Raw genomic sequence first — 21,930 nt, 5'->3', positions numbered from 1 at the left:
TCTCTTCCTAACTGGGACAACCCACAGAGCTCCCGACTTTGAGCAGACAGTCAGGTTAAAAGGGGTAACAGTGTAGAGCCTGAATAGAACAGCTAGAGAGGGGGGTATGACTGTCCCTAGTGATGAGATAAATTAAAGACATCTGTCTCCAATGGGAAATACGAATTGTAATTAAAAAGTTCTTATTTTTCAATCTGTTTTCCAGTTTAATGTGATGATAAGAATTTCTCATCTTAAAATGTCCAGAGCTTCTGAACCAAACATAACAGGGAGCAGCTTTCTTTTAATATAGGAAAAATCAACAGTTCATCTGATCCCAGTACCAGCTCTAATGTATTGAGAGAATGTCTCAGATTAGCTCGTGCAATTGTACTTCAAACACTTTTATCTCTAGTGCCTGGATTTCTCTCTTAGCTTGCTAGGAAAGAAGAAAGTCAAAATCTTCTGATAGACACTTCCTCTTACTGGATACGTCTGTCATCTTGGCTCATGCATAAATATGAGGCAACTCTTAGACAGTCCGCCTTCTTGTACCCTCTCATCTTCCTCTGCACTTGCCATGGCTGGAGAAATAGTATATGCTGATTTAAACATTCCTGGAGCTTTTCCCACTTCAAAGTCACTGCATCCAGCTCAGCACCCCAGTAAGTGTATTTAGCTTCTTAGTTTTGTAGTGGTAGGCTCTCTTTTTTGGTTTGGATTCCACTTTTTTGTTTTTTGTGGGGTTTTTTTGTATTTTTTTGTTTTTACAGGTAGCACAGATATTTAAAGAAAGATTTTTCTAGAAACAAAGAGCAGGTGGGAGTCTCTATGTTCCATTTTTATGTTAGGACTCAGCAAATATGAGGTAATTTACCACCTGTCAGAACTAGGAACTGAATCTCTTTAATGTAATATTGTGAATTTTACTTTAATGTTAATACAAAGTGTCACAGAAATCTTCAGAGCTACTGACAGTCTATACATGCAAATTACATGTGAAGAACAAGACAGCTTTATTTTATGGCATTTTTATACTTGGGGGTGGATATTCATGCTGTATTGAAGATGCAGTACGTAGTGTAATGGGGTAAGTCAGAGGTAAAGAGCAATGCACTGGTCAAGGCTTGGGAAGACTGAACACAAGGAATCTGGGAGACTCGTTTCAGTGTCTTTCATTTCTTCTTGGAGAGAACCTTATATCACACGGATCAAGGAGAAAAGATTGGATTTGGAAAATTGCTGAGAAGTCAGTGCAGAGGGTCATGGAGGTGATTCCACATGGTGAGGGAAGTGAGGAGAAAAGGATTCATGAAGAGGCAAGTAGGGAGACTGAAGTCTAGTATCCCAGGTTAGGAAATAGGTGAGGAGAAGAGAAAGAAATGAAAGACAACTTGGTCTATAAAGGATGAAGAAAACAGCGGGGGATGCAGCTGGGGGTTGTACCGGTTTCTGAATAGACCTGGAAAGAGAGGATTTGTGAGGAGTCAAGTCATTACACTGCAGAGCAATTAAACTTTGGACAACTCTTAACAAAGATGATCACAGTAGGAAGAAGAGGAAGACAAATAATAGCTGTCAGTGTTCCAGGAATAATGAATATACAAGGAACTGTAAACTAAACTTAAAAGGATGTAAAATGTAAATATATAAATCATAGTATAATTTTTTACAAGACTCTCCTGAAAAGGTTGGTATCTGGAGATAAAAAAATCCTAATAATATAATAAAATAGTAAATATATTAGCTATTTTCAGAGCATATTTTCTATAAATAGAGTCAGGCTACTAATGAGAGGCCATTTTAGATGACTATTATGCTGTTAATCTTAGAATCAAAATATATAATGCTGATATTTCAGTTGACAAGCAAATTAAATACTAATAGTTCAGATATTTTATCACTCAGTCTGTGTATAGTACAGTATATGCAGGATTACATATAAAAAGTTAAAAACCATTACTTAGTTTGCACAGTGAAGCATTCAAAAGTTAGGAAATGCCAGACATACAGTTGCTGTACAACCTTAATTCTGCCTCACTGTGTAACCATCTTGTGTATTCAATGAGGCAGGGATCCTTTGGAAAAAAAAAGTAGTCTTTAATTACATGGACATACATTGTCATAATGGATATGCACAAGGGAGCAGAGATAAGTTTCCTGAGGCAATTGTAAATCTGGCATTTCTTAACTTTTGAGTGCTTGACTTTGCAATCTAAATAACATTCTTTTAAGAAAAAACAATGAGAGGAGTCCTTATGGCACCTTAGGGACTAACAAATTTATTTGGGCATAAGCTTTCATGGGCTATAACCCACTTCATCAGATGCATTATAGCCCACAAAAGCTTGTGCCCAAATAAATCTGTTAGTCTCTAAGTTGCCACAAGGACGCCTCGTTGTTTTTGCTGATACACACTAACATGGCTACCCCTCTGAAATCATTCTTTTGGGAGTTTTCTTTGTATGTAATGTACTAGATTTTTTTTAAAGGAAAAGGGTAAAACCAAATTCTGTTATGTGCCACTGTAGCAACCCCCATCATGTATTTTCAGCAAAGTTTGAACCCTGAAGCTTCAGCATTGCAGCACAAACTGCTACTGCTTGAACAACAAGGCTAATTTAATTAGCTGGCTGCAGCAAAAGACTTATCACAGAGGGAGGAAATAGACCACTGGGTTCAGGTGTTGGTTTGTGGTATGGCTCTTGGGGGAGCCCAGTCCATGCCAGATCTCTCTCCCTTCAAGCCTCCAGAGTTGGAACTCCTGTCCCTTATAATGCACCCAGGCCACTGGGGTCACGAGCTGGGTCCCGGATGCTGTTGGGGAAAACCTGACCCAGCTCTCTGCCCCCAGGGAGTTGGGGAAGCTCCAGCCCCATGTGGTGCCCCCTGGGGCTGGAAAATGAAAATGGGTTGCTGTGGCCAGGAGGTGGGTCCCTACACATGTCCTTTACTTTCCTTGGAATCTGGAGCTTAAACTGTGGACCCACAGTAGTTACATTTGTCAAAGAGTTTCTAGTATAAGCCTAATTTTTTAACACCAACTCTCACCTCCCTCTTCCCCTCCACATTTTATCCTGAAATTTGTTAATCTGGGACCAGACAAGAATTTTATTTTTATTTTTTTGAAAATTTGAAGTCAATTTAACAAATCATTTAATTATTTTAATTAAACAGAAAAGCAGCTTTTTTACTTTTTTAAAAATACACCGCTTTTTTGTCCACCTATGTCTCTAGAATATCTTGTTCTATTAAGGTCATACTTTTTTTTATTAAGTCTCAATGAGAACTCTCACATAAGATGGACTTCTATGAATAATGGGCTACAGTTTTAAAAATTACTTGAAGTTAAGTTCTTTGATATTGAAAGCACTGAAGTCTTCTGTTGTGATTACAAACTCAGTGGAGCCTAAAGACTGTTACTTTTTTTTATTTTAAATTACGTTTTTAAGTCTCTAGCCCTTTTCCTCTTTGAAGACAGCTTTGAAAATGTAAAGTGATTTCTAAGGTTGTACTTCCTGGTGTTTTTTCTAATTTTTTTACAGTAGGAAAATATCAGAGCCATTTTAAAAGCATCAAACATTAGAATGTCAAGAAGTGAACAATTAAGGGACTGAGCATGTTCTCTCTGCCACGGTCCATTGACAATTTTCTAAGTCCTTCCCTCACAGCCTTTTTGCACCATTCGACCAACCATCACTTTCTTCCCTAAAATTTGAAAACTATGTGCAAATGTCAACATAGCAAGTTACTAGGAAACTAGTTTCGCATTCAAAGAATTTACTGTTCAAGGGATTTAAAAACTGAATCATGTTCAGAAATTATTCTGCGGATTTGAATAATGAAGTCAAGATAGTCACGATCTGCTTGCAGATGTAAAGAAAAAGAGAGGTGACCTGTTTTCCCAGCTCAAGTTGTACCTTTCCCATGTCCAGAAGACGTTGCTGTACAACATGAATATTCGTAAATTTGACAGACTATGCAAAAGGAAGGCGATGCAAGGGATCTTTCCTCCAAGAATTTTTAAGCCCCACCAGTCACTGATGCGGGCCAGATATTCAGGAATTTGTTCAAACCTTAATTGAGATGACAAACCCAAACCTCCTGCCCCAGTAGAACTCTAGGTTTTGGTGGAAGCTCCATCAGCCACTGTCTGCTCCAATTCTGGTGCCTCATCGATCAGCACTGGCACTGGCTGAGCCAGCACCGGCCTAGCCTACTGTCCCTCCACACTGGTTTCTGAGACGATGACGTGTGGGGCAGTGGTGCTTCCAGGACATGGAAGAATCCCCATTTGGGGACACTACTATGCCCTTGTCCTGCATGAGAACATTGTCTTTCTGTAGTGTCACCTCCTGGTGACTAGACAGTTTCAAGAGCATCTCCGAAGAAGGCCAATACTTGGAGCTCAAGGCAGGTACCTCTGCAGTGGAGTTGTTCAATGTTCTGCAGGCCCAGGTGAAAGAAAATGTTATTCCCACCAGACAGGGGCTGACAAATCCTACAAAGGACGTTTGGCTGACTCTTGTGCCTTTCCCCCTCGTCTCTAAGAGAACAGGCCAGATGTATCCTGTCCCATTAGAAAAATGTCAGTTCCTTCAGCAACACTGTACCCCCAACTCTGTGATGGTGTCAGTGGTCCAGGACAGGCCCAGAGCCTTGCCTTCTGCTCTCACAAACAGGGAAAGGAAAAGATTTGTCTCCTTTGGCTGTAGGGAATATTCCTCAGGCTCTCAAGGACTGTGAGTCTTGAGTTCCCAAGCAGTAATGGCTAGGTAGATCTGTGCTCTCTGGGATACCCTGAACCCCTCTTGGAGTCTCTTCCAGAGGAACAGAAGCAGGCGGCCTAGGGCACCGGTACTGGAGGGGCTGTACAATGGGTAAACATCCTCTTAACATGACATATGATGCCTTGGATACCAATACAAGGGCTGTGGCATTTTAGGGGCCGCAAGGCTGCAAACTCTGGGGAAAAACCCCCACACCTGGTTAATCAATAATCAGAAGGAAACCTCTTGCTTGACCATTGATGTGAACTTGCTAACTAGTAAACATTAGTTATCTTTGGTATTTTCTTCAGCTTTCCTCTACTTCCATCTAGTTGGACAATTAATGTTGCCCTTGTGAGGGTGATGTGTGGCCTCAGAGTTTTAAACTCTGAGCATGATCATTTTCCTCCTCATATTTCATGAGCCTGAACTTAATCCTTATCTCCAGCTGAGCAGCCTACAACGGAGAAGAAGTTTCCATGTTTCATTATGAATCTTTACACTAGATTTTGACTCTTGCAGAAATCCCTCAGTGCCCACGCTGGCATCGGATGGCTCTATGGCTTGGATGGGCTGGGAACATCATCCTGGTGGCAGCTGTGATCGTGCTTGGTGTTTGGGGTGAGTATCTCAGCACCACAGATTCATTGGCTCAGAGAATTCTCCTCTTCCCCTGCAATTCCATTTAGATTCTATTTTTTGGCCTCCAAAACATTTCTGAATAAATTACCAGGCATTTCATCACTGCCATAGACATCAAAAGTGTTACATAAACAAAGCAGAGTTGAGAGCTTGATACATGAAACATCATTATTTGGCTGTAACAACTCCACTGTGAGAAGTGCAAAAATGTGGAATAACCTTGCAATGGATAATGAGTCAGATTCCATCTCACACTGCTTCTCTGTCCCCATTGTAACTGGATAGATCTCCCATGGTATTTGGTGAGTTGATACTTTTTACCTTCTCTCTTTTGTTACATGTCCTTGTGAAGGTCAGACTGGAAGACAGGGAACAACAAATGGAATTGAATGTAATTCCAGCCTGAAGGATTCCCAGTCTTGTTCGAATCAAAATTTGTATCCAAAGCCAGACAACAACTCAACAGGTAACTATATCTGCTATTCTTTGCGCTCTTTGCAACGTTGTGTCCACCTGGAAGAACACTCCCTCCAAACTTGCTGATTGAAAATTCAGCTACTGTGTCACAATAACTTATACATAGCTGAGATGTGCCAGAGCTTCATCTTCCCGGCTTTATTTTTCTTGTCATTTGTTCTGTTTGATGGCTGCAAAATAAATACTACAACTGGCTGAAACATTTCTGATTCTTAATCAGAAAAGAGGGTTTTGTCAAATTTTATTTTTCATGATAAAATTTATTTTTCAATTTTCTGAAATTTTTCCAAAGGGGAAATTTTCAGAGAAAAACTAAATATTTAGTTTCAAAATCATGGCCTTTTCCCCACTTTCCTATACATTTTATCTTTTTCACATCTTTTCTCCAGTGGGGAGGAAAGCAAAAAACGGGAAAACCCTCTGATAATTTGCCAGGGAAAATCCCACGTTTCAGGCAGCTCTGATAAATAAGTTTTCAGCTGTTTGTGCAGAGTAGTAGGAGTGATATCTAGTGGTCATTCAAAGTACTTCTAATGTGTACAAAACAAGCACATTTTATATCCTTTCACTTACCATTGTAGTGTGATCACATGTGGGGTGAAACTTGCTAGCTGTTTAGTAGCACACAACATTATACAATACCACAGGAGAGGAAGTGAAAAACAATTCCAAATCCCAGGTAGTTTCAAATGTTTTTGCATGGTGCAGCATATTTTAACACAGAGCACCTAATGGATGCCTGCCTTCCCATGTGTAAACTCCCAGACCCCACCCTCCTCACCTCTCTTTTGCAATCCAATAACATCCCAATGGCAACTACAGAAGTTGCTCATAGGAAAAGTAGTACACCTCTACCCCGATATAACGCTGTCCTCGGGAGCCAAAAAATCTTACCGCATTATAGGTGAAACCGCGTTATATCGAACTAGCTTTGATCCATTGGAGTGCACAGCCCTGCCTCCCCAGAGCACTGCTTTACCGTGTTATATACGAATTTGTGTTATATTGGGTCACGTTATATCGGGGTAGAGGTGTACTGGGAAAGCATTACATGTAAGTGTAGCTGTCTTGTAGTGAGATACAGCAGCTGGAAACAAGGAGAAGCCAGGCACATCTGACTTGTCAGCTTTCATGGAGCACCTACAAGCACCTCATAGACCATAATTTGGAAATATTTGCCACATCCAATTGAAATTTCCAGAGAGATTTTTAGGGAGGAAAAAAATGTAGTTACACAAGCTGGTAAATCCTCTGTTAGTCAAAAGAGGATGCTGGGATTTTAATGATCACGAGTGTAGACACAGCCATAGTGGGGCAGTGTCCGAGCTGGTTTTAGAACCCAGGTGTTCAGCCTCCCTACTCCACCACTAGCTAGCGCTGGCTTTCCCTATACTGACTTTTGAGGCACTGAGTACAGGTATTCAGGATGTGCATTTGCAGATTATACGTGAGGCTTGTAACACCACCTGGTAGCAGCAATCCAGGAAACTAAAGGCCCATCCGTCATGTGCCCTGAATGACACGGGTCTGGTGGAGAAAACTGGTATGTGACTATGTAATTACGGACTGGATCATAATGCATATGCACAAGGAGCCCAAGAAAGATTGCACAGGCAACCTTAATTCTGACACTTCCTAACTTTTGAGTGCTTGACTTTGCAACCGCAATACTGTTCTTGTAAGGTGGTTTTGTGTGTGTTTGTGTGTGTGATCAACACGCAGCCCTCAGAGCTTCCTATGAGAATCCCTTACCTCCCTACTACTACTTTTAAAGTGCTCCAGAAGTGGTTCAGCAGAGAAGGTGACAATTTTGTTGTGTCTTTCATTTCAGTGATTCGGTGCTCCTTGGGGGGAAATGCATTGTGTGATACTGAGCCTGTAAAATGTGAATGGTGTGCCCGAGCTTATGAATTCCTATTCACATTACAGCTCTGCCAGAGCACGTCTCTCCTGACCCACACCTCCAATGAGCCTTTCCTCAAACAAACAATGAATAAAGAGAAATGTCTTGGCTGAGAATGTTTATCGTTTGAAAGCCCTTCGTGAACAGAGGGAAGCTAAGCATTGTTCAGAAGCTTCCAGCCTATTTAATGCTGCCTTTTCCATGTCTATTTCTAGAGGGCTGTGGGTGCAAACTGTGCCCCGCTGACTGGCTGCCACACAAGAACAAGTGCTATTGGGTCTCTAAAGAAAGTAAAACATGGAATGAGAGTCGTGAGGACTGCTCAGCGAAGAGCTCTCAGATGCTCATGATCCAAGACAAGGAGGACATGGTACAGTAAATAAAAATGGCTTAACCCACCCCTTGAGAAGAAATGGGTTTTTTACCCACGAAAGCTTATGCCCAAATAAATCTGTGAGTCTTTAAGGTGCCACCGGGCTCCTTGTTGTTTTTGTGGCTACCGACTAACATGGCTATCCCCTGATACTTGAGAGATGAGTGTCGCTAGATGTAATGTAATACAATGGGCTTCCAGCAAAACAACAATGCCCCAGCTGTATGACATTTGGCTTAAGAAAAATCGATTACAGAGCACATTAAAATATCATTGATATGTGGAAGGGAAGAAGGGGGTGAGACTGGGAAAGGGAAACATCAGAAATTGGGTTTATATCTATTGTAGAGCTGTGTAGCAGGTTTTCTTCTGTCATTTGCTGAGAGAGCAAAGAATCCAGAGAATTCTAGCAGGTTATATTCACCCAGACTCCTCCGTCCTGTCACTTACAGGTGTATGTACTGAGTATTCCACAACTGAACCTGGTCTGGCTTGGACTCAGTGTAACATCCCCAGAGAGGAAATGGACCTGGGTGGACGGCTCCACATTTGATGAAACACTGTGAGTGTTCATGGTTCCTATTCTGGCTCTGAAACTGAGTGTGTTTTGCATGGTGCACAAGTGGGAACACAAGGTTAGTGCTCTCTAGTGCTAGCAGGAGCAGGGGCTGTCTGTGAGCCCAAGTAAAGTTAAACAGCAGGCAGAGTCCTCCCCATGGAGAGATGGTCAGTCTCAAGCCCCCGTGTGCTTGCAAGACCACAGGATAAAGGGGGGTCAGGCCAGGGTCTGTTTGGAGAATGGGCATGTCTGGGACGACACTAGTTTAAGCACAATCCTTGTCTTGCTGAAGAGGCACTTAGCTGTTCACGCCTATGTTAGCTCTCAGCTGTGCTATTTTGCCTGAGTAAGGTGGCCCTTGTCCAGCAATGCGCTCGTTAATGCAGGGTCAAGGTCCCCTCTCCTGCTGAGCAGCACATTTTACCTTCACCAAGGCTGCAATGGGGGTGGGGAAAGTGGCGGTATTTTCCCAAGCCCCACCCACCAACTAAGCCCCACCCACTCCAGACACTGCTCAGTGCACATGGCACAATTGTACAAAATAGAACCACACAGGCGCTGTTGGGCTCCTCGGCTTGGCTCCCCAGCAGTGGGGTTTGAACACACCCACGGGCAGTGTTGGTCAATCATTGCGGTTGGTTTTGCAAGTGGACAAGTGTTTTCCAGCACTGAACTGAGCCTCCCCAGCTCCTTCCCCACTCTGGGAGGCACGTTACTAACTAGGGCACTGTAGAAAAGTAGGGATGAAGGAAGCTAGTTTGGAGATAGGCCACCGCTCCGAACAAGGGATAGCTGCTAAAGATCTTACTCATTAAAGCTAAACACCCAGTGACGCCTCAGCCTGCTCTTTGTTCCCCAGGTTCCAGCTAACAGGCGCTGCTGACAGGGAGAGCTGTGGGATGATCACAGGGAACCACACTATTTCAGAAACCTGCACGGCTGTAGCTAAATGGATTTGTGAGAAAGTTGCCCTGAAATAAGCAGTCACACCAGTGAGCTGCACTTGCGTAACTGAAATAGCAAGTGTCCTTGTTTATTTTCTAAAAGAAAACACATTTGCTAATTAAAGAATTCTAAAGCCTCCGACAAACTCATTTTCCAAGGAAGCTCCATTCACTTGTTCCTCAGGAGCTGGGTCTGATTTCACGAGGAGCTGGCTGCCTCCTGGGCATCGTGTGGGAGCAGACACTCTTGGCTCTCAGGAACAGTTTGAAAATTAAAAGTTGTAAAGCCCCAATGTCACCACTGGAGACCTACGTGCCATCTGGCCACATCTCAGAAAGGCGCCGTTTTGAACATTCTTCCACCCTGCCCCACTTTCAGCCATAGCCTCTAATTCTGTGGGAGATTTAGGGGAAGAAGCACCAGTTTGTATTCCCACATCTGGTAGTTGCTTACCATTTATGCACCCAAATCTGGGTACACAATAGTTCTCGTCACAGATCCACAGGGTCTGGTCTATGCCCAGCCTGTAACTAGTACCTTTACTGGGCTGGGACTGGCCTGTGGCCTCCAGGACTCTGAAACTGGGCCCTCAGCAGCCAGCTATTCCTCTCTCTCTCTCTCTCTCTGGCTCCCTGCAGCGATTCCAGACTCCTACGGGAGGCTTGTGTACACTGTACCCCTGCAGCACACACTGCTCCCAGGGAGTATTTGCAGCAACACCAGGCAGCCTTTTCAAAACAAGGTAACAATTTATTAGTCACCTGGCTACAGAATCTGTAAGTTCTTAGGGCAGCATAGAGAGGCAAAGGTTAAGGCCTGGTCCCCAGTGGCCAAGCCAGTGCAATCAACTAGCTGAGCTGGCATGGGATCCATTTTTGTCTCAGTCTCCTTATTAGTCCCAAGTGCGAGATTCTCTGTCTCCCCAGAGGCCAGCCCTTCTCCAGCCATCACCTTTCCCCTTTGTTCTCTAGCTGGGGCCTTTGTCCTGCTTCTCTTCCAAGATGTGACAGGGGAAATCTCCTTTGTTTTAGTTGGTGTTTGCTAGGTCTGAACATCACGGCCAGTGGGGTTCCCATTGCCTTTCAAAATTCTCCATTGATTTGGGTCAGTTTCTACCAGTCCTTTAATGACCCCCTTTATACCACCCGGACAGCTGTGTGACACAAACACCTCCTGTCTCTTAATCTGCCCCCAAGAGCAGATTTAACCCATTTGTACCCCGTGGGTAGCAATGCAAAAGCACACAGGGAAACTGAGGCACACAGGTGTCAAAATATTACAGGAAATGCCCACTTTGTCACAGTATTTGCCTCCGAAAACACCCTTGTAGGTACAGTTCTTTGTGTGCTAATCTACAGTCCACAGTGAGACCTCCCATTGGAAAATCTGATCCTAATCTTTGCAGATACTGCTCTGGGAATTCACAGGATTCAGAGCTGGCACTTGCTAGCCATTGAGAGTCACTGCTGTCTGCCCATAACCTGCTCCTCCAGTCTGACCCGCCAGTTTTTCTGGTGGTGGGGGCAGGGCAGGGCAGTGTCACTGACTCACAGCATCTGTGCTATGCTCGAACCTTCCATCAGTCTCCTGCTAGTAACTACTTTAGGGTCCTGGACCCCAAGGATCCCCACTGTTCTGCAACAGCCAGACTGTAACCTCAGTGACTCTGAAACCGGAGCCTTGGAGCTCAAGCAACCCACTTGGCAGCTGAACTGAGGTAGGGTCCTGTTCAGACTTTCCTCTCCAGGGTGCAGTGCCCTCAGTGAATATCTGCAGTGACCCCAGGCAGCCTTTTCAACATAAGGTACCAATTCATCAGTCACCTGCAATACAGAAGCTGAAAGGTTGTAGGCTAGCATCAAAGAGGTAGCCTTAGGCCAGGGATCAGATGGGTCAGGGTCCCATGGGTTCACCATGCCTGCTTCCGTGGGGTCCACCTTTGTTCTCTCCTTGTCCTGCTCTGACTCCAGCAGCAACCTCACGCCTTTGTTGTCCAGCCACATCCAGGCTCAGGTGCTTCAGCTTCCCCTTTGGTAGTGTGATGTTGCACTCCATAGGTTTATGGAAATATGCTTACGAGTGTAAATATAATGTAACTGGAATATGCTTTATGCAAAAGCTCTCTTGTAAATTATGATTACAGAGCTTATAATCCACTGAGTGTGGTCATCCTATTTGTAGGAATGTATCATTCTTGTGTCTAAAACTAGAAATATGAAGTATTACTCTGAAGTCCTATTGTAATTATGCAAAGTGTGGGCCATTTATGGTGGCTTGGAATCTTAATGGTTCCCATTAACTAGGACAATTGATTGCCAATGGCTCTGTTTACTTGCAAAACTTCCTGGGTATGTGCAGGCCAGTGCTGGAAGGATGAAGGCTGGGGTCTCAGAGGACATGTGACCATGTCACATGATACTGGAATCCATCTTAAACCTGGTGCTTTTTTATTTAGAAGGAGAGGTGGGAACCCAGAGAGAGACAAAGGATTCCTTCTTTGTGCCAAAGCTATAAAAGGGAGTGGAACAGAAAAAAGGGGCTCAATCATGTGAAATCCCCTGCTTTTCACCTAAGATGCCTGGTGGAACTAACAAGGTCTGTACCAGGGAAAGGATTGGGCTCAGACTAGGAAGGTGTCTAGTCTGTGAAAGAAGCTTATTGGAACATCTCTGAGGGTGAGATTTTACCTGTATTCAATTTCTTAATGTATTAAGCTTAAACTTGCGTGTTTTGTTTTATTTTGCTTAGTAACTTACTTTTTTCTGTCTGTTATTACTTGAAACCACATACATCCTACTTTTTATACTTAATAAAATCACTTTTGTTTATTAATTAACCCAGAGTAAGTGATTAATATCTGGGGGAGCAAACAGCTGTGCATATCTCTCTATCAGTGTTATAGAGGGTGGACAATTTACCCTGTATAAGCTTTATACAGAGTAAAATGGATTTATTTGGGGTCTGGATACCAATGGGAACTGGGTGTCTGGCTGCTGGAGATAGGTGACCTGCTGAGCAGTTTTTGGTTAAAGTCTGCAGCTTGGGGACATGGACCAGACCTGGGTCTGTGTTTGCAGCTGGCAAGCGTGTCTGACTCAACAAGGCAGGGTTCTGGAGTCCTAAGCTGACAGGAAAAATGGTCTCAAAGGCAAATTCAGCACATCAGGTGACAGTCCCAAGGGGGTTTCTGTGACCGAGCCCATCACAGGTAGGTGTTCATGCCCAGGCATTGAGGTTTCCATTGTTCTGTAGGGTCTCCCATTCAACGATGTGGATTGGAACCTAGACAGCCCTAGTGGCTCCATGTCCCAAACACCACCTGCTTTCTCTGGCCCAGGGGAAGCACTTAAGCCCCCTGCATTTATTGTTCATAAAAGTAAATTCCCACTTTCATCACAGGGGGCTATGGTGGTAGATGGGGGAGAAAAAAAGGCAGGGAGGGAGGGGAGCCTGCAGCAGGAGCCCCAGAAGCTGGCAGGACCGAGCTTCTGCCCCAGCAGCTGCCCAGCCATGGGGCCTCCTGTCATTTGGGGACCACATGCCAGGGCAACCTGTGTTTTACTGTAAATCTGTCTCTGCATGGGGGGGAAGGATCTGGAAGAGCAGGGCTCTGTCTGTGGGGGACAGACTGGCAGTTAGTCTGGGATGTGGGGCGGGGGGAAGAGCGGGGCTCTGTCTGTGGGGACAGACTGGCAGTTAGTCAGGGACATGGGGGGGTCGGGAAGAGCGGGGCTCTGTCTGTGGGGACAGACTGGCAGTTAGTCAGGGATGTGGGGGGGGGTCGGGAAGAGCGGGGCTCTGTCTGTGGGGACAGACTGGCAGTTAGTCAGGGATGGGGGGGGTTGGGAAGAGCGGGGCTCTGTCTGTGGGGCCAGACTGGCAGTTAGTCAGGGACGTGGGGGGGTTGGGAAGAGCGGGGCTCTGTCTGTGGGGACAGACTGACAGTTAGTCAGGGATGTGGGGGGGTTGGGAAGAGCGGGGCTCTGTCTGTGGGGGGACAGACTGGCAGTTAGTTAGGGACGTGGAGGGGTTGGGAAGAGCGGGGCTCTGTCTGTGGGGACAGACTGGCAGTTAGGGGCGTGGGGGGGAGGGGAAGAGCGGGGCTCTGTCTGTGGGGACAGACTGGCAGTTAGTCGGGGATGTGGGGGAGGGTCGGGAAGAGCGGGGCTCTGTCTGTGGGGGGACAGACTGGCAGTTAGTCAGGGACGTGGAGGGGTCGGGAAGAGCTGGGCTCTGTCTGTGGGGGGACAGACTGGCAGTTAGTCAGGGATGTGGGGGGGTTGGGAAGAGCGGGGCTCTGTCTGTGGGGGGACAGACTGGCAGTTAGTCAGGGACATGGGGGGGGTTGGGAAGAGCGGGGCTCTGTCTGTGGGGACAGACTGGCAGTTAGTCGGGGATGTGGGGGAGGGTCGGGAAGAGCGGGGCTCTGTCTGTGGGGGGACAGACTGGCAGTTAGTCAGGGATGTGGAGGGGTCGGGAAGAGCTGGGCTCTGTCTGTGGGGGGACAGACTGGCAGTTAGTCAGGGATGTGGGGGGGGTTGGGAAGAGCAGGGCTCTGTCTGTGGGGACAGACTGGCAGTTAGTCAGGGACGTGGGGGGGTCGGGAAGAGCGGGGCTCTGTCTGTGGGGGACGGACGGGCAGTTAGTCAGGGATGGGGGGGTTGGGAAGAGCGGGGCTCTGTCTGTGGGGACAGACTGGCAGTTAGTCAGGGATGTGGGGGGGGTGGGGAAGAGCGGGGCTCTGTCTGTGGGGACAGACTGGCAGTTAGTCAGGGATGTTGGGGGGTCGGGAAGAGCGGGGCTCTGTCTGTGGGGACAGACTGGCAGTTAGTCAGGGATGTGGGGGGGGGGGGGTTGGGAAGAGCGGGGCTCTCTCTGTGGGGCCAGACTGGCAGTTAGTCAGGGATGTGGGGGGGGGGTAGGGAAGAGCGGGGCTCTGTCTGTGGGGGACAGACTGGCAGTTAGTCAGGGACGTGGGGAAGATCGGGAAAGAGCCGGGGCTCTGTCTGTGGGGGACAGACTGGCAGTTAGTCAGGGACAAAGGGGGCATTGGGAAGAGCGGGGCTCTGTGTGTGGAGGACACTGGCAGTTAGTCGGGGATGTGGGGGGAATGCTGTGGAAGAGCGGGGCTCTGTCTGAGACACAGACCTGCACTCGAGTTCATAATGGGTGGATGGAAGTTTCTGTAAGAGCAACTTCCATTAGTGAAGAACCGACTGTCAGCCAGGCATATGGGGAGAAGGAAGGTTCTGGAAGTGCCGAGTTCTGTTTGTGAAGTTGTGGGGGGGAAGGAGGGGAGAGATACTGGCAGTAAGCAGGGGCGGCTCCAGGCCCCAGCACTCCAAGCGCATGCTTGGGGCGGCAAGCCGTGGGGGGCGCTCTGCCGTCGCCGCAAGGGCGGCAGGCAGGCTATCTTCCACGGCTTTCCTGCAGGAAGTCCGCTGGTCCCGCGGCTTCGGCGGACCTCCCGCAGGCATGGCCTCTGCAGGCAAGCTGCCGAACGCAGCCTGCCTGCCGTGCTTGGGGCGGCGAAATGCCTAGAGCCGCCCCTGGCAGTAAGTCAGCGATGAGAACAGTGGAGGAAAGTTTGTGACAGAGCTCAGCTCATGGGATGGGGGCCTGCGGGTGGTGGGGAATTGACTGGCAGTTAGGGATATCACTGGGGCTGTGGAGGGGAGTGGGGAAGATTTTGGCAGGGCTGGGGCAGTTAATAAGATGGAGGCAGAGGACAGACTAGCAGGGAGGCAGGTCAGGGATGGTGTGTGGAGGACAGCTTTGAGAAGTAATGGGGTTTATTAGTGAAGCACAGACTGAATGGCCATCAGGAGTATAGAGATGGAAGGTTCTGGAAGAGCTTGGTTTCGTTGGGGGCAGAGCCTGACAGTTAATCAGAGATTGTGGAGTCGGGGGCTAGAAGGTTCTGCCATAGCCAGGGCAGTTCCAGGAGGTGGTGGTGGGATGGGGGTGGGGTAGAGAATAGACCAGCAGTTAGTCAGGAATAGCACAAGGGGGTGGGAAGGAAGCTCTGGCTCTTAGTTTCGGGCAGACAGTCAGTCAGGGGTGTGTTTGTAGGGATGGAAGATTCTGGAAGAGCAAGAGTCTGACTGTGAATGGGAAACAGAATGAGGGGTAGAGTGTAGGAATGGGAGGCTCTTGCAGAATCGGGGGAGTTACTAAGGAGGTACAGACGTGAACAATTGAGAACGGGTTCTGGCAATGCATGAACGGGAGACAGATTGGTAGTTAGCAGAGCTGGTTGAAATTTTCATTCTGAGCCTTTTTTTGTTGTCTTTTTTATCAAAACTAAAATGGAGAAAAAATTAAGTTTACCTCGGTATTGCATTTTTGTCTAAAAGACAGAATATATTGATGATTCAGTTGCCACAACTTGCAAATTCTTCCATTTTCAATCAAAACCTGAAAGCTTGATTTAAACAAGGTTTTTTTTGTTGTGTTGAAATTTTTCACCAAAGAAAAATGTTTTCAGTCAGTTCTATCAGTTATTGCAGGATATCACAGCACCTGGAGAAGCGGCAATTAGCTGAAGGGAAATGCTCCAGAAATACTGGATAGAGCAGGGTAGGGAACGGTTTTCCCATCCTGTGAGAATTTCTGCAGTCTTTGAAGTCTTGCAATCCTGAATCACGACAAAAAGTCAAAATCCAAAAATTTTCATGAACCTGGAGGAGAAAAAATATTCAGGTCAGTTGAAACACTTGATATTGACCTTGAACCTTTTTTTAAACTATAAATTAACTAAAATTTCCAAATGAAAAGTTGTTTTGAATCAAAAAATGAAACTTCATTTTGACAACATCACAACTGGACACTTCAGATTCAAAACTTTCTCACATTTCTTTCAAATCAGGAGGTTTGTCTCAAAACTAATCCTTCCCGCAAATAGTTTTGGTTTTTCTGATTTGAAAGTCTTTGTTTGAAAATTTCCAACCAGCTCTAGTGCTGGGGCAGCTCCAGGGGTGGGTACTGGCAGATTAGTCAGGGGAATTGCAGAAGCCTGGAGAGGGTGGGGGAAGTTTTGGTAGAGTTGTAGGGTGACTATATGTCCCGTTTTGGCAGAGATGGTCCCTTTTTTAAGCCCTGTCCTGACTGTTTTCACAAAAGTGGGCATTTGTCCCCTTTGTTCTTGCCAACTTGATCAGTTAGCAAGAGCAAACAGGACAAATGCCCACTTTTGTCAAAAAATTGGGGTGTGGAGGAACTTGTGGTGGGAGGGGAGTGAGCAGCGATTACAGTCCTGTGCAGGAGTGACTCCAGCCCTAGCCTTGCACGGGGGGGCAGGCAGGATGTTTGGGCGAGCAGCAATGCCTGCCCCAGCCTCACATGGGGGGGTGGGGCAAACAGGGCTCAGATTAACAGTGACGCCAGCCCAAGCCTCAGGGTGGGGTAGGGTGGGGTGGGGGTAGGGCTCAGACCAGCCCTGCTGCCAGCCTGAGGGTGGGAGGAAGGGGGCAGGGCTTGGGTAAGCCCCATGGGGTGGGGGCTCATATGTGTGGATTGGGCCAGCCCCGGGGGTGGGGGATGCTCAGACTAGCCCCATTTGGGAAATATGGTCACCCTATCGAGTTTGGGGAGGCAGTGTGCCAGTCTACTTTAGTCCTGTCCAGTCACCTCTGATTGGGGTCTCCCTGCAAATTCTCCTTTGTATCTGTGACTGCCTTCAAGCTCTGATAACCCTTCCTTCATCTGTTCCCTGCCCTGCATCAGCTGGTGACCCCCTCACGCCTGCAGCATGTGGATCGTGGAGTCAGGAAGTGGAACTGAACTGCAGCTTTCCAAATGGTGAGTGGAGAGGGGAGATAGGGAACTGGTTCTTGGCTGTAACTAGGTAGAGTCAGCCAAGACTGAGATTTGGGATCTAGGTGGTTGCTCTGACTACTGAGTAGGGGAAAATAGGGGAATGGGGCCTAGGACACTACTGGAAATCAGTCAAGGACATTGGGGGGACCTGAGGCTGGGAGAAGGGGTTGGTCAGGTTGGGTCCATGTACGCTAACTTCCACCATGTTTGATGTCTCCAAATCCAGTCAACACTATTGCGTTGTATACTGTAGTGAACTGGGCTAGAGCTTTATAACTGATATCACATGCAGCATGCCTAGAATCTGAATGGTTGTTTGGGTAGGTACTAAATGCATTTAATTCCAGTGTTCTTAACCTGCTAAAAACTTGCTTGCTACCAAGTGTTACCCTTGTCATTTGGACTATATAGGGCCAATAATTTTCCATCTCTAATATTCAGGACTGTGATTCTTAGCCTTGTCAGTAACTTGCTTCACTTCAGCTGTAACAAGCTGCTTAGAAGCATAACTATTTCAAATCAGAAACTTAAAAGTAACTAGAGGACTTATGTGCATTTAAAGATCTTGGAGGAAAACAGGATTGCAGATCTTCTATGCCACTACTGACCACCCCTAATGTAACAACAGGATGCCTCAAGCAGTGGTGTTAATAGATCATTAGCTAGCTGTCCTTCTAAGGCCAGGGCTACACTAGAAACTTTTGCCAGTATAGTACTGTCTGTCAGGGGTGAGACTTTTTATCATGACGTCTCTGTTCTATACTGGCAAAGTCCTAGGTATAGATGCGGTTATAGCAACATAAAAGTACTTTTGATGGTATATATTATTTTGCTCGGGGAACTGGTATAAGCTCTACTGGCAAAAACACTTTTTTGCTATTATAAACTGCATTTACACTAGGAGGGTTTGCTGGTATAGCTTTACTGGCAAACGTCTTCTAGTGTACACATGGCATAAGTTATTTCTGAATCAATGTCTTAGCAAGGTGCTACTGATGCTGTGGTAATGGAAGAGGTGGTCTTGTTTTAAAAAGTAACTCAGGTGCTTTGTATTGCTGTATTGGCAGCTTTTTACATAACATGTAATGCTAAGCTCCTGCTCACTTTTTGGCTACTAAGCCAGATTTTCAAAAATGTGTAGTATCGCCCTCCACATTGCATATCTCCCTCCACATTGAGGGTGGGGTGAATTTCATAAAACCTTTGGGTTTGTACCCCTTAAAGGGAGTGGGCACCAGAGCGTTGAGGTGAGCCCCTAAAGCTGAATCTTTCCAGAGGGGATCTCTGTCTCTCTGTGCAGGTGGGTGTGGCCTTGCCTGCAGGGGCGGCTCCAGGCACCAGCGCAGCAAGCGCATGCCTGGGGTGGCAAGCCGCGGGGGGCAGCCTGCCAGTTGCCATGAGGGCGGCAGTCAGGCAGCCTTTGACATCATGCCTGCGGGAGGTCTGCCAGTCCCGCAGCTTTGGTGGCAATTTGGCAGTAGGTATGCCAAAGGCGTGGGACCAGCAGACCTCCTGCAGAAATGCCGCCAAATCCGTGTGACCAGCGAACCACCCGCAGGCGTGCCACTGAAGGTCGCCTGACTGCTATGCTTGGGGCGACAAAAAACATAGAGCCGTCCCTGCCTGCCTGTGTGCTTGGCTGGAAGAGGCTTGTGAGGCTAACACAGCCAGGCCAGGTAAAGGGGACCCAGGCTGGCATAATAGGCTGACTCAGTGGCACCCTAGCACATCAGATCAAAAGGCCCAAACCCATCACATCTACCCAACTTCTTGGGTTTGTGGGGATTTTTTTCATTAAAGCAAAGATTTTGTTAATGGAAAAATATACTGAAGCAAAATATTCAAAGTGACCTTATAGCCTACCTATTAAACATGTCAGGATTTTGTATGCACAATCTAGTCGGTGGTTTAAGTTGCGTAAACTGACTTTTGAAAATTGGCCCTATATTGAAATAAGGACTGCAGGATTAGATGCTCTAATGCAGGGGTTGGCAACCTCTGGCACGTGGCTTGCCAGGGTAAGCACCCTGGTGGGCCAGGCCATTTTGTTTACCTGCCGCGTTGGCAGGTTCAGCCGATTGCGGTTCCCACTGACTGTGGTTCGCCGTCCCAGGCCAATGGGGGATGCGGGAAGCGACGCGGGCAGAGGGATGTGCTGGCCGCGGCTTCCCGCCACTCCCATTGGCCTGGGACAGTGAACTGCGGCCAGTGGGAGCCACGATCGGCCGAACCCTCCGGACACAGCAGATAAATGAACTGGCTTGGCCCGCCAGGGTGCTTACCGTGTGCCAGAGGTTGCCGACCCCTGCTCTAATGTATAGAGTCATTCACGGCAATTGTCTCTGGGATAAAATGTTTAATATACAGCAACGTTACACATCACTTTAGATCAAGATACGAAGAACAATATGGTAACTGCATCGCTGTAATTAGAATATTTTTTTCTTCAGCTGCCATTCATGCCAATATCCATGCAGTAATACGACTACTTTAATGGGCATTGTATACTGAGAACTTACTGTAAAGAGATTTAGACTCTATAGGCATTTCTTAACTGACTACACCACCTCAAGATAGGCTTAATGTGGTTAAACATCTTGATATTGTCCCTCTAAATCTATTCTCTCATCTAGTAACTTTCATTTGAGTGGGCATTAAACCCATTCATTTAAATGTAGCTCTGCAAAACTTTCTCCAGTTTACTTCTTTTCAACAAAAGGAAATGCAGGGTGTCAACAATACAACTGTACATTTCAATGTGCAGTACCTCAAGCTCCTCAGCTCAGCTGCCTTTTTATAAAGACATCTTAACACCGCTTAGTTCATGGAATAGACTTGTTTATTTACTACTAGCAAAAGTCTGTGCGGCCATGCATACCTGTGTTACTACTTGGTAACCACTAACATTGCACATTTCTTTGCTGCCTGCCTCTGCTAAGCAACCAGAGCACTTGCTGCTAGCTGTTCTGCACAGTCTCTCAGAATGTTTCCAAAGATCTTAAGGTTTTGTTTAAAAATGCACAGTTGCTTCCAGCTCTATGCTGTTGTGGTGCTGTTCATTTTAAAGCTTTGGTTTTCAAACTGTAAGGTGTGCTCTCCTGGGTTACAAGGCAAGTGTGAGGACCTGACTGGTTAACAGTGCTGAGCCTCCTACTTCTTGCTGCTGCTGCCAGGCTGGAAGAAGGAGGAGGAAGGAGGAACAAATACAGTACCTTTTTTTAAGAGAGGGGGCAGAAGCAATCCAGAAAACTAAAGGCCCATTAGTTTGACCTCAACTGTATGCGAGGTCTTAGAACAAATTTTGGGAGAGTAATTAAAGACAGAGGTAAATGGCAAATTGGATAAAATACAACATGGTTTTACAAAAGATAGATGTGCCAGACAGCCAGACCAACCTGATCTGTCTTTGAGAAGATAACCACTGTTTTAAACAAAGAAAATGAAGGAGATCTAATCTGCCTGGAGTTTGGTAAAGCATTTGATACAATTTCATATGGGAAATCCATTAGTTAAATTGGAGAAGCTGGGGATTAATATGAAAAGCAAAAGGAGAGTAAGGAACTGGATAAAGGGGAGACTACCCTGGGTCATACTGAAGAGTGAATTGTCAGTAGGGTGACCGGAAGAAAATATCAGGACACACTGGTGGGGAGTCCCACCGGCGGAGGAACCCCCCCCCCCCAAAACAGGAGTGCAAAATATTGGGACAAATTGCGTTCCAACCATACATCGGTCGGGACGCGGGACAAATGCCTAAATATCGGGAGAGTCCCAATTTTATCGGGATGTCTAGCACCCTAATTGTCAGGCTGGAGGGAGGTTACTAGTGGAGTTCCTCAAGGATCAGTCTTGGTACCAATTTTGTTTAACATTTTCATTAATGACCTTGGCACACAGAGTGGGAGTGTGCTAATAAAATTTGCAAACGACACAAAGTTGGGCGGTATTGCCAATACAGAGGAGGAATGGAATATCATAATGAGTTGGGTGACCTTGAAAACTGGAGTAATAGAAATAGGATGAAATTTAATAGTGCAAGGTCATGCACTTAGGGACTAGCAACAAGAATATGCAGGGGATTTATCAGTTGGAAGTGACAGAAGAGGAGAAAAACCTGGGAGCATTGGCGGATCACAGGATGACTGAGCTGCCAATGTGATGCAGCTGTGAAATAGGCCACTTCAATCCTAGGATGTGTCAGGCAAGGCATTTCCAGTAGAGATAGGGAACTTGGGAAGTGTTAACATTGTACGAGCCATTGATGAGACTTTATCTGGAGTACTGGGTGCAGTTCTGGTCTCCCATGTTTCACAAAGATGATTTCAAACTGGAACAGGTGCTGAGAAGGGCTGCTAGGATGATCAGAGGAATGGAGAAACTCCTACAAGAAGAGACTTGAGGATATCGGCTTGGTTAGCCTAACAAAATGAAGGCTGAGGGGAGGTATAATTGCTCTCTATAAATA

General features: G+C 46.4%; 1 protein-coding gene and 1 long non-coding RNA gene across 2 annotated transcripts in view; both read left to right on the top strand.

The window, feature by feature from the left end:
* The first annotated feature begins 499 nt into the window (after positions 1 to 499).
* LOC123345116 (killer cell lectin-like receptor subfamily B member 1B allele B) lies at positions 500 to 9,682 on the top strand. The gene is made up of 6 exons (XM_044981784.1): positions 500 to 644; positions 5,271 to 5,369; positions 5,743 to 5,856; positions 7,986 to 8,140; positions 8,596 to 8,705; positions 9,562 to 9,682. The coding sequence occupies exons 1-6, from the start codon at positions 500 to 502 to the stop codon at positions 9,680 to 9,682; spliced, it is 744 nt and encodes a 247-aa protein (XP_044837719.1).
* A 4,968-nt stretch (positions 9,683 to 14,650) lies between these two features.
* LOC123345117 overlaps positions 14,651 to 21,930 on the top strand; it is a 32,207-nt gene continuing 24,927 nt past the window's right edge. The window contains exons 1-2 of the long non-coding RNA XR_006572724.1: positions 14,651 to 16,349; positions 17,373 to 17,447. This is a non-coding gene — a long non-coding RNA (uncharacterized LOC123345117). The remainder of the gene's footprint in view (positions 16,350 to 17,372; positions 17,448 to 21,930) is intronic.

The sequence above is a fragment of the Mauremys mutica genome, chromosome 12 (genome assembly GCF_020497125.1).
Source record: "Mauremys mutica isolate MM-2020 ecotype Southern chromosome 12, ASM2049712v1, whole genome shotgun sequence".
NCBI classification, from domain to species: domain Eukaryota; kingdom Metazoa; phylum Chordata; order Testudines; family Geoemydidae; genus Mauremys; species Mauremys mutica.
Note: the sequence above shows the minus strand (reverse complement) of the source record. Positions and strands in the feature narration are given on the sequence as shown.